Genomic DNA, 11731 nt, shown 5'->3' on the forward strand with positions numbered 1-11731 from the left:
CCAGTGGAGGAGGTAGGCTGGATTTTGTTGGGCAAAACGACTTCACACACACAAGGGTACAGAACACTTCCAAGGATCAAACAACAATTCCTCCTTTGCACAAGGACACAATATCATACCCAGCCTTCCGTTGCACGAGAATAGACAGCCACAGAAAACTAACCAAACAACCACTCAGTGCCGGATTACCAAATGGGCAGAGTAGGAACCCACACCTTTTAGGGTTCCCGAGACAATGGGTCAAAATAATATCGATTTGTTCTGTGTAATAAAATTGGTTTATTAATATTGTTGGCCGGTAAAATTCAAAACGTATTAGGAGATGATTTGCAAGGGGGGTCCTGAGATTTTGATTGCCTAAGGGCCTCCACAGGATTTATGACAGGTGACTGGGTGTGGCCGCCGAGACCACATAACACCGGTCCTGAAAGAACTACATTGGCTCCCAGTATGTTTCTGAGCACAAGTCAAAGTGTTGGTGCTGACCTTTAACGCCCTAAACGGCCTCGGCCCAGTATACCTGAAAGAGTGTCTCATTCAGCCCAGACACTGAGGTCCAGCTCCGAGGGTCTTCTGCTAGTTCCCTCACTGTGAGAAGTGAAATTTCAGGGAACCAGGCAGAGGGCCTTCTCGGTAGCGGCACCCTCCCTGTGGAACGCCCTCCCTTCAGATGTCAAAGAGATAAATAACTACAGTACACAGCTTTTAGAAGGCATCTGAAGGCAGCCCTGTATTGGGTGGTTTTTAATGCTTCATGTTTTTATTATGTTTTTAGATATGCTGCAAGCCACCCAGAGCAGCTGGGGAAAGCAGGGTTGAGGCTAAATGACTTTGCTACTTCCAAGCAGGCTTGATGACTTGGGGGGGTCCCATGATCCAGGGGATCCACAGTTGGGCCATCTCCAAGAATAGGAGTGCTCCTGCAAGTACTTAAATCAGTGTTGAATGAAGGGTTAATTGTGCAAGGCCCCCTACACCTCTTCGAATGGCGCACGCTGGAGATTTCTGTGGCGGGCACCTGGTTCGTGTGCCCCCCAGATTGCGTACCTGCCAAGTTGCTGTCAGAGAAATAAGGGACCAGGCCGGAAATAGCAGACCGGAAGTAGCGCTGCCGCCATTTTGGAACTGGGCGGAGCATGCTCAGAAGTGACTTTTGATGCTGCTTTGCCAGTTCCAAAATGGCCGCCGCGCCAGAAGTTGCACTGCAGCCATTTTGGAACTGGGCAGAGCAGCATCAAAAGTCACTTCTGAGTATGCTCCGCCCAGTTCCAAAATGGCTGTCGCGCCAGAATAAACCGGGGGGAAACAAAAAAATCCGTTTTTTCAGCTAGGAACAGCTGGAAAAACGGGGATTTCCCGGGGAAAACGGGAGACTTGGCAGCTATGAGATTGTGCACCCAGGGCACACACACACCCTCTACGCTACTCCACTGGTGGCAGAGGATGGCAAGTGTGGCAGGAAGATGCAAGGGCAAAGAAACACTTAAAATGCTTATTTTGTGGTTTTATATTTTGATTTTGTTCCGTGAACCACCCTGAGACCTCCAGGTACAGGGCAGTATATAAATTCAATAATAAACATTTCAGCGTAGTATAGTATAGGATAGTATTTTTTTTAAAAAAGTTGTGTTATTAATCAAACATCAAGGGAGCAGAAAAGACTTTTTATGTATGCAACAACAACTGTGCAGATGCTTTCTGCCCAGAGGTAAAGGTAAAGGGACCCCTGACCATTAGGTCCAGTCGTGACCAACTCTGTGGTTGCAGTGCTCATCTCGCTCTACTGGCCGAGGGAGCTGGCATACAGTTTCCAGGTCATGTGGCCAGCATGACTAAGCTGCTTCTGGCGAACCAGAGCAGCGCATGGAAACACTGTTTACCTTGCTGCCACAGTGGTACCTATTTATCTACTTGCACTGGTATGCTTTCGAACTGCTAGGTTGGAAGGAGCTGGGACAGAGCAACGGGGGCTCACCCCGTCACAGGGATCTGAACCGCTGACCTTCTGAGGTAGAAGGAAGATAAAAGTTCCAACCAGAGAAGAATGGATATTTAAGATGATATGCTATGCTGAAATGGCAAAACTGATGGGGAGATTTAGAAACCAAGAAGACAAGGGATTTAATAAAGAATTGTGGGGGGGGGATATAGATTATCTAGAAGAACACTGTAAACATTTAAAAATGTTAGCAGGATTGATATAACACTTGTAAGAATTATAAGGTTAAAATAAGGTAGAAACAAAATTTGGATAAATGTCATAAGATGCAGTAGGAAAACATTTGCAATGGAAACCATAAGGGGAAGGATGGAGGTCCAAGGATTCAGGGAATCCTATACAGTATAGATGTATAAAATTGATTACATTTGAATGGAAATTGTATTTGCAAAAACGGGGAGATGAGTTGTTTCCTCCCCCTCCCCCCAAATGTTATTTCTTTATCAATTAAAGGGGAAAAATCTATTTTTTTATTCTGAAAGTGTGGCGCACAGGGGGGAAAGTTTGAGAAGCGCTGCTTTGATGCGTCACGAGAGCCTCTTCCAACCCATCTTTTTGTGTGTGTGGTTTTCGTCGTAGCGCACCAGTAGGGCTTTACTCTGGAATGTGCAGCACCGGCAATTCCGAAGCAGGAAACTGGAGCTCGCCTGCTGTTCCCAAGCCGGCTGATTCCTCGTTCGTTGTTCTTCTTGGGCTCCTCCCTCAATTACCTCATTCATCACCGCTTCCGGATCTCCATCCCCCGCAGCTGCCCTACTGGGCGTAGCCAGGGTTTTTGTTGGGGGGAGGGCAGGTCTTTTGTTAGCGGGGAAAAGCTTTTCGCTAGGAGAAGGCAGAACCTCAGATGCACCTCCCTGCCCCCCGGCTACGCCCATGCGCTGCCCCCCCCCAATTCCGCAGCGCATCTCCACCAATGGGGCGCAACAGGAAATAGATACTGGCGGGAAGAGCAAGGGCGTAAAGCGCATTTTGCGCAATTTGCGCAGGGGCGGGTCGCTTTTTGTCCAACACATTTAATTGCCTGCCAGAAGAATAACGGTCTGTTAAGCCCCAAGAATGCTCACATCCCTCTGGTTAGGTTGGAATTGAGTTTCAAAATAAACAGGCTTCCACTCTTTGATCATGCTATATCAGGGGGGTGCCTACTTGAAGTAGGGCTGTCGCACGTCCGGATCGCCCCGGACATTAGCGGGGGAAATTGAGTGGGGGGTGGGGATCTCTAAAAGGCGGCGCTTTGTCCTGGATCTTTGACAAATCGCGGTTTTTTTTTTTTAGTGCTTTGGACCACAAGCCTTTGGTAACAAAAACCTCGACGATTTTGGGGGCGCCCTGGTTTTTTACTTTTTTGAAATACGGCAAACCTACCTGAAACATTGGGGGGGTGCGGGGACCGTAAAGACCCCGCCCCACATCATCGATCACGTGGCACGGTGCACGCACACTATTTGTATGACCATGCCCATCAACCATAGGAGCCAACTCCTAGGGGTAGAGGGGTCTTCGAACCCCATTCAATAAAAAATTTAAGGGGTTTAGCCCCCCCTTTAGGCCCCCACCCAGTGCACCGTGCCACGTGACTGAAGATGCGGGGTGGGGCTTACCTGTCCCCCCCCAGTATTTTATTCAAGTTGGCACCCCTGCCATCAATTTTTTTGGGGGGGGTGTCAGATATTTTATTGGAGGACCGAAGGGACCTTGGGCAGGATTTTTGTGGGGGGGCAGAACCTCAGTTAAGTATTTTTATTGATCTGTGGGGGCAGCTGCTCTCCCCTTGGCTACGCCCTTGGCTCCTATGAATTCCTATGTGAAAAGCGGGGTCCTTGTCCTCCACCCCCCTCCCTTCATGGCGGAGCCGCTTTTCCTCTCCCCATTCGCTCGCCCGCCCGCCTTCACCTTTCGGGAAATTCGAACCCGCCAATCAGGGGGCGGTGAAGGGGCGGGGCAAGGCATCTCCCTCTCCCTCCGCCAAGCCCCGCCCCTGCTGCCGACGACACGCTTCCAGCCCTATAAAAGGCCCCGCCCCAACCCGTGCAGCAGTTCGGACGTAGTTTTGGCTCACGGACGGCTCCCTGAACGGGTCGACTAGTGAGGAAGACTCGGTTCCTCCTTCTCCCGCTCCTGATTCGTTTCTTTTTTCCTTCTTCCCTGCCGTCGAGGAAACATGGTGCGTAGTGAGGAGGAGGAGGAGGCTTGGAGACAAAGGTTTCGCGGGGGTTCGTGCCTGGGGACCAGGAAAGCGAGGCAGGGTGGGGTGCAGCGGTGCCAACTTGGCCCCACAACCGGGGGTGCCCCGGGGCCGTAGGTGCCCATGCAACGTGCATGGCCCTAGCACCCAGATTAGTGGGTGCCCTTCACGGGGAATTTTGTGGGTGCTCGGGCATCCAGGGCCATAGGATGTGAGGGGGGGTGCGATGGAGCTGCACCCTGTGGGTGTCTGTAGCCAGCTCGGGGCTCCCGGGACACGGGTGTCAAGGAGCGAATGGCGCTCGCGGATGGGGGGCCAAAAGGCGCTGGCGAGGCAGCGATGCCTTCTCCCTCGTTGTTCCAGGAGGAGCTCCATCTCGGGGTGGGGCGCCACCCTCCGGCTCCCGGGAATAAATCGCGGCTATGCCAGCGCGCAGACACGTGTCCGCTTGGTTGCGTGTGCGCACATCCGGATGAGCGTTGCCCGAGTGGTTTCCGCGTGATGAGTTGGAGCGGAGGGAGCGAGTGGCCTGAAACTTGAGCGCACGCGGTGGGACGCCCAGCTTCCTTGGTGTAGGAAAAGCCCCTAAATGGCCGTACTCGTCCCCTTAACCTTTGACGCGCCATTTGGAAGCATAAGGTGCCTTATTTGCCCGGGTTCTGATAATTCTTGTGGGGGGGGGGGTTGCGCTTCGAGTTCAATTGCGTCTCTACGGGGCTTGTTAGGATCGGTGCCAGAAGCGGGTTATGGGGTGCATTGCTTAGTCCAGCTGCTACCAAACTAAGCCATGAGAATATTTGAATAGTCTCTGTGAGCCTCGATTTACCCTTTCTGGGAAATGGGTCTATGGAACAAGGTCTTTTGCCAAAAATCCTCCGGAAGCATGCTTCCGGAACCTTAAGCAGCAGGATGTGGCTGCTTAAGCCCAGCATGGCAGCCTCTTCCACACCCATGTGCGTAGCCAAGTGGGGGGGTTAGGTGAGGGCAGCTGCCCCCCCCCCGATCAAGTAAAACAATAGAAATACTTAACTGACGTAGGTTCTGTCCCCCTAACAAAAGGCCTGTCCCATCCCCCCACAAAATTCCTGGTTACGCCCATGTCCAGACCTCTCTTTTTTCTTGCTTCCGTAACCACGTGTTGAGTCACTTCTTTCAAGCAGCGTTCGAAAGCGAGAGTCCAAGGCGAGCAGCCCGCCAGAGAGAACGCGCGGGAAGAGTCTCGTTGAATAACCAGCTTGTTGCGTCATTTCCCCGGGCAGTTGAACGCGGGACTTTGCGCGCTTCATTAGCCTGCTGGCAAAAGGAGGAAACGCTGCAAACCAATCCTGCCCCCCCATGCAAGAAAAAACACATACTCTTGTCCCCAAATGCCCATTGCAAATCGGCCAGGCTAAGCGGCTTAGGTTGCGCTTAAGAGGCATCCTTAGGCAAGGTAATCCTTTTGGGGTTGCGTAGCATCTTGAAAGCAAAAGTGACCAAGTTTGAACTTGCCGGCTGGGAAGCTTGGCTCTAGCAAATGTGGCATTGCATAATGTCCAGCTACCAGCAGGCAGGGCAAAATGTCTTAGGAGTTGCTGGAAACCAAGGCATGTTCAGCCAAAGTTAGGAGGGACAGATCTTCAAAGGGCATAACAGCCCCATTTTGTAGAACTCTTATGGGGAACAGTATGAGAAACAAAGCTAGAATCATCTGGCTCTGGTTTGCTTTTATTTGCCCTGCCTGTTGGTAAACCTGGAGCCCTGTGCGAAATGTTTCTCAGTGCCCCACAACTTGTTAGAGAGGCACGTTCACCCCCCCTTTGGAACCCTGATCCTGGCGTTCTGGGTTCCAGAAACCGAGGCTAGCTAATAGTGCACAGGACTTGGCTAGCTCTGTGAAACCAAATCTGCTCCTTGCTCTCCTCCCCCTTGTTTGTGCTGTGGGAAGGATAATGGGGCTCAGTTGCCTAGCACTCAATTGCCTGCTTTGGTGGGGTGAGGCCTTGGGCCTCTTCTGCCTAGCTCTTGCTACATTTTCACTTCGCTGCCAGCAACTGGCTAAAACAAGCCAAATCCTGTTGGGAGTTCAAAAGAGCTGGCTCTGAAACATCGACTCATTAGCATTTGGATGAGCAAGAAGCAAGCATGCGCAGGCTAGGAACCTTGTCTTCCTTGAACTCCAGCACTCCAGGCCTTAGTCCTTTTGACCAATGGAACAACTTTGAGCAAAGTGCCTGTAGTCCAGTTGCCCCCCCCCCAATTAGGACCCATAATCCCCTGATTCTCCTGTAAAAAAGAAAGCTATATTTACTAGGGCTGCTTTGTCCCGGATACCGTAGTTCGAAAATTTCAGTGGTTTCAAAAACACACCACCACTCAACAACTTTCAGGGTGTCCTGGTTTTTTACTCTTGAAATATGGCAACCTTGTATTTGCTGCATTTGTACAACCTAAAGCGTGAGGCAAAATGTGATACTAACTATACAGATTTTATAGTCCTGAGGGGGATACATTGTCTTGCTGCAGCAGACACAATGACTCAACAGGAACCGGGTGGTTTGAGTCACACCCAAAGCATGCAGTGCCGATTAGGAATGAGTAACAGTGTCTTGCATACAATTGGTGCCTCAGGGTTGAGTTACAGTACTGTACAGTGGTACCTCGACTTGCAAACGACTCGACAACCAAAAAATTTGACTTGCGAATGGGGCAAATGGCCGCACGCTTACGAATTTCTCGACATCTGAACAGAAACCGTGGCAGTTTTAGATAAGGTTTTTTCGACTTACGAATTTTTAGATGGGGTTGCTTTGACTTACGAATATTTTCGTTTCCAATGCATTCCTATGGGAAATCATGTTTCCAATGGCGCTTTTCGACTTGCAAAATTTTTGACCTACAAAGGTGCCTTCGGAACGGATTAAATTAGTAAGTCGAGGCACCACTGTACAGTGTTGTCATGTAGGGAATCGGTTGTTCTATTGCACACCCTTGGCCAAGCTCATCTGGCTAGCCCACACTACCTCACACTTTAGTGTAATCTTTGACCAGGACAGATCGGTCTCTCCTGCTCACTTAACCCACTGTTCAAGTAGGTTTATGAACCTTAAGGGACAAGATTGTTGCAGTTCTGTATAATGCTTCAGGCTTCCAAATACTGGGAGTTCACTTGTGAAAAATACAAATATACTGCAATGACTACTGTCCCTATTATTCCCCACCCATCTGGCTAGGTTTTCCCAGCCACTGTCAGCAGCTTCCAGCATATATGAAAACTTAATGAAATGTCAAACATTAAAAACTTCCCTAAACAGGGCTGCCTTTGCATGTCTTCTAAAAGTCAGATAGTTGTTTATTTCCTCGACATTTGATGGGAGGGTGTTCCACAGGGCAGGTGCCACCACCAAGAAGGCTCTCTGTCTGGTTCCCTGTAGCTTCACTTCTCGCAGGGAGAGAACCGCCATAAGGCCCTTGGAGCTGGACCTCAATGTCAGGGTGGAGACGCTCCAGGTATACAGTGGTACCTCTGGTTAAGAACTTAATTCGTTCCAGAGGTCCGTTCTTAACCTGAAACTGTTCTTAACCTGAAGCACCACTTTAGCTAATGGGGACTCCTGCTGCCGCCGCGCCACCAAAACACAATCTCTGTTCTCATCCTGAAGCAAAGTTCTTAACCTGAGGTACTTTTTCTGGGTTAGTGGAGTTTGTAACCTGAAGCGTCTGTAACCCGAGGTACCATTGTACTGTTCCGAGGCCCTTTAAGGCTTTAAGGGTCAGCACCAACACTTTGAATTGGGAGCCAGTGAAGATCCTTTAGGCGGGCCAGTGTTATATGGTCCTGTCAGCCATTCCCAATCACCAGCGTAACTGCCATATTTTGGTACCATCTATATAATATTTTCATAGAATTTTCTCTTAAACCATAACATTCTGTAAATTTTATATCCATATTCCATAATCATTCCCATGCTTCCATTTCTACATTATGAAGTCTTATCTATTGCCCAGTGTATCATTGAAGTTTTCACTTGTTCATGTTTTGTCTCCCATTCCAATAACATCTTGTGCATTTTAGACATCACAAAGGCCTGCCCTTTTTGTTGGTGCTGGCATCTCATTTAAGAGTTCCCTTCTTTTCAGATAGGGCAGGCATAGGCAACCTTGGCTCTCTAGATGTTTTGGAACTACAACTCCCATGATCCCTAGCTAACAAGGCCAGTGGTCAGGGATCATGGGAGCTGTAGTTCCAAAACATCTGGAGAGCCAAGGTTGCCTATGGCTGAGATAGGATGATGGGGAGAATTAGTTTTCACCAACACTTTGTGGGTAAAAGCTGTTTGCTGCCAAAGCTGTCACAAGCCACTTTCTCCTTATCAATCATCAAGAAATGGATTAAAGTCACAACAGACTGGCATGTGAACAAGTTTCTTCTTTAAATGACTCCTTTAGTATTATCAGCTTAGCTTTAAGAAAGTGAGTGAATTTTCCACATGTCTTATTTCCTAGGCAATGGATTCTGTTTGTATTTCTGGGTCTTTGGCCCAGTGTTCTAAAAATCTGTAGTTAAAGCACAATTTCTAGAAACGCACTTCGAGGCCGCAGAAGTGGGGTAGGAAGGGGGACTGCTTATTCCGAGCTGTACCATGGCAGCTCTGCTTTGGGGATGATGACATTGCATTGTAGGCAATTCATTAGCTGCTTGCTTCCTAGTAGACTGACGACATCCCAAACATGCAGGTAAATGTCAAGGACCCCTGGACGGTTAAGTCCAGTCAAAGGCGACTATGGGGTTGCGGAGCTCATCTCGCTTTCAGGCCGAGGGAGCTGGCTTTTGTCCACAGACAGCTTTCTGGGTCATGTGGTAGTATGACCAAACCACTTCTGCAGCAACGGGACACCAGAGCGCATGGAAATGCTGTTTACCTTTCTGCCACAGTGGTACCTATTTATCTACTTGTGCTGGCGTGCTTTTGAACTGCTAGGTTGGCAGGAGCTGGGACAGAGCAATGGGAGCTCTGCTCAGCAAGCCCAAGAGGCTCAGTGGTTTAGACCGCAGCGCCACTGCCGACTAGCACAGCTTTGCTCAGTCAGTGTGTGCATGCACAAACTGCTCTAGATCTATCACTTCATTCCTTTCTGCAATTGTGGAGGCAGGCCCTAAACTCACAATTAAGAAGCATGGGTAAGAATGGGGGATTTAAAATAGCATAGAATTGGCTGGACAGGGGAGCTTCAGGTCTGTGGGGGGGGGGGTGTCTGCATTGAGGAAGGCCATATGCACTCACTTTAACCCCTTCTCTTTGCAGCGTGAGTGCATCTCCATACACGTTGGCCAAGCCGGAGTCCAGATTGGCAATGCCTGCTGGGAGCTCTACTGTCTGGAACATGGCATCCAGCCTGATGGGCAGATGCCCAGTGACAAGACCATTGGGGGAGGAGACGACTCCTTCAACACGTTCTTCAGTGAGACGGGAGCTGGCAAGCACGTCCCCAGGGCAGTCTTTGTGGACTTGGAGCCAACTGTAATCGGTGAGCAAACAAGGCACCTCTAATAGCTTTCTAGCTATGTTTGTGTCTACGGGAGGGATGCGAGGTGTCTTGATGCTTCCAATTGCTTCTCTCCGCAGATGAGGTGCGCACTGGCACCTACCGCCAGCTCTTCCACCCCGAGCAGCTCATCACTGGCAAGGAAGATGCTGCCAACAATTATGCCAGGGGCCACTACACCATTGGCAAGGAGATCATTGACCTGGTCCTCGACAGGATACGGAAGCTGGTGAGTTGATGTTCTGCAGCCGGCAAGACTGGTGGAAGGAGGTCTTCAGGGGCTTCTAAACACGACAGGAAAGACGTTTCACAAAAACACCCATTATCAATGGGGGAAGGACATTTCTTTAATATGTTCCTTCTTATTTCCTCTGTTCTGGCTGTGAGCATGGTTGTAGCAAGAACAGCACTGCCCGTGTTAAGAGGGAATGGCCAGCTTTTCGGGAATAAACAAAACCCTTTTTTAAAAAAGGAACAAACAGGGACCCTCCAAAATTGATAACTGAGGACTGAGTGTGCTTGGAGTTCATAGAATTCTATGTGCTAGGAGGAGAAAATGTAAAAGCAAAAGGGAGAGGGGAATGGAATGGAATGGCAAAGCGGGGATCCTGATCCCCCCACTGCAACATTTTGTTGCAGGTTTTGCTTTATGTCCAAGCTGTGTTAAACTTTTGAGCTAGGGTCCTACCTGCCTGTATTGTTTGTGCATGTCTGCCTCTTTCCTTCACCCCCCCCCCCAAGGACAAGAATTAATTGTACACTGCTGCTAATTAATACCTCACATGCCCTGTATCCTGCTTTTCCCCAAAGAGCTTAGGATAGCAGAGGTGCTGGTGTGGATATGCAATAATTTGTGCGGTCAGGTTGATCTGCCTTCCAAAGCTAAGTGCTGGGGCAGGAATAGCATAGGCATAAATTTGCCAGGACCAGTAGGTCTAAGAAGGGGAGCTTCATGGTTCAGATGTTCTCCATATGAGGTCTAGCCCTTGAATTAAGAGGCCATAGTTCTCTGGAAGCTACAGGGACATAGTATTAAGTGAGGCTCAGTGTCTCTGTCCCTCTCTCCTTTATCCTATTCAGAAGTCTCCGCTGCACTGCCTAGGCGCCTTCTGCAGAGACTTCAGGAGCTTCTAAAGACAAGGGAAAGGATGCTTGAGATAGACTTTTTGAAAACCCAAATCTGAATGTGCAGTTGTTCTCCTCCCTTGCCTGCCCTCATACAGCCTCAGAAGGCAAATTCTTTGATCTTGGCAAGCAAGAGAGGAATGTCACTCTACAGCTGCCAAAATTGGGCTTGCAGGAAAAAGAGCTGGAGTGGATTTTTGTGAGAGGAAGCCTGTGGTCTCTAGTTCTTGGATGCATTTGGGAATGGTTTTCCCCACCGCTGCATGCCCAATATTCCAAGCAAGAGTGTGTATCTTATTGGGCTTAGGAGTGTGTGGCCACAGAAATTGGAGTCTTTTCTTTTTTGCTGCTTAATCTCAAGTTTTTGGTTCTTTTTGCCTGTATGAAGCCGTCCTTCTGTTTTCTCTGCTTCTCCTGGAGCTTGGTGGCAGCTCTTCAATGAGCCTTTGTTTCATTTCACTTGCAGGTAGAATCTCCCACACACCAACTCCACGAATAGCAAAGGAATAATATCTGAAGTAGTGCTAAGTAACCCCTAGCTCAAGCAGAACGCTTTCGCAATGAGACTTCCCCTCTTTGTACACCCCAGAAACTGTTCCGGGGGTTCCTCAAGCCACCCAGATCATATTTTGGGGTGTGCATTGGGGGGGGGAATTTCCATTGTGCAAGCCGAAGTTTTCCCGCTTGCATAATTATTTACTTGGATGCCACCCAAAGAAACAATTGCTTGGTTAGAAAAGCAGAAATAGAGCTTTGTGTAAAGTGGAAGAACTCTCTGTGTAGCTCTCTAGTCATGGGAAAATAAAATTCCTTGGCTGAGACTGTGCTCACAGGAACCTTGTTATTTAAATTCTAAGCTTTCAGCCTATGGAACTAAAACAAGCACAGAGAGTTGT

At 49.1% G+C, this 11731-nt stretch overlaps 3 protein-coding genes across 3 annotated transcripts in view; all 3 read left to right on the plus strand.

Annotated features, from left to right (window-relative positions):
• The first annotated feature begins 4049 nt into the window (after positions 1–4049).
• LOC118079595 (tubulin alpha-1B chain) overlaps positions 4050–11731 on the plus strand; it is a 120611-nt gene continuing 112929 nt past the window's right edge. Inside the window, exon 1 of the mRNA XM_088662950.1 lies at positions 4050–4163. Within this exon, the coding sequence (XP_088519076.1) occupies positions 4161–4163 (3 nt within the window). The 5' untranslated portion in view covers positions 4050–4160. The remainder of the gene's footprint in view (positions 4164–11731) is intronic.
• TUBA1A (tubulin alpha 1a) overlaps positions 4050–11731 on the plus strand; it is a 77247-nt gene continuing 69565 nt past the window's right edge. The window contains exon 1 of the mRNA XM_088662948.1: positions 4050–4163. Within this exon, the coding sequence (XP_088519074.1) occupies positions 4161–4163 (3 nt within the window). The 5' untranslated portion in view covers positions 4050–4160. The remainder of the gene's footprint in view (positions 4164–11731) is intronic.
• The window catches only part of LOC118079591 (tubulin alpha-1C chain), a 10410-nt gene continuing 2728 nt past the window's right edge, over positions 4050–11731 (plus strand). The window contains exons 1-3 of the mRNA XM_035103901.3: positions 4050–4163; positions 9470–9692; positions 9791–9939. Of these exons, the coding sequence (XP_034959792.1) occupies positions 4161–4163; positions 9470–9692; positions 9791–9939 (375 nt within the window). The 5' untranslated portion in view covers positions 4050–4160. The remainder of the gene's footprint in view (positions 4164–9469; positions 9693–9790; positions 9940–11731) is intronic.

Source organism: Zootoca vivipara, chromosome 2 (genome assembly GCF_965207765.1).
Source record: "Zootoca vivipara chromosome 2, rZooViv2.hap1.1, whole genome shotgun sequence".
Classification (NCBI taxonomy): Eukaryota; Metazoa; Chordata; class Lepidosauria; order Squamata; family Lacertidae; genus Zootoca; species Zootoca vivipara.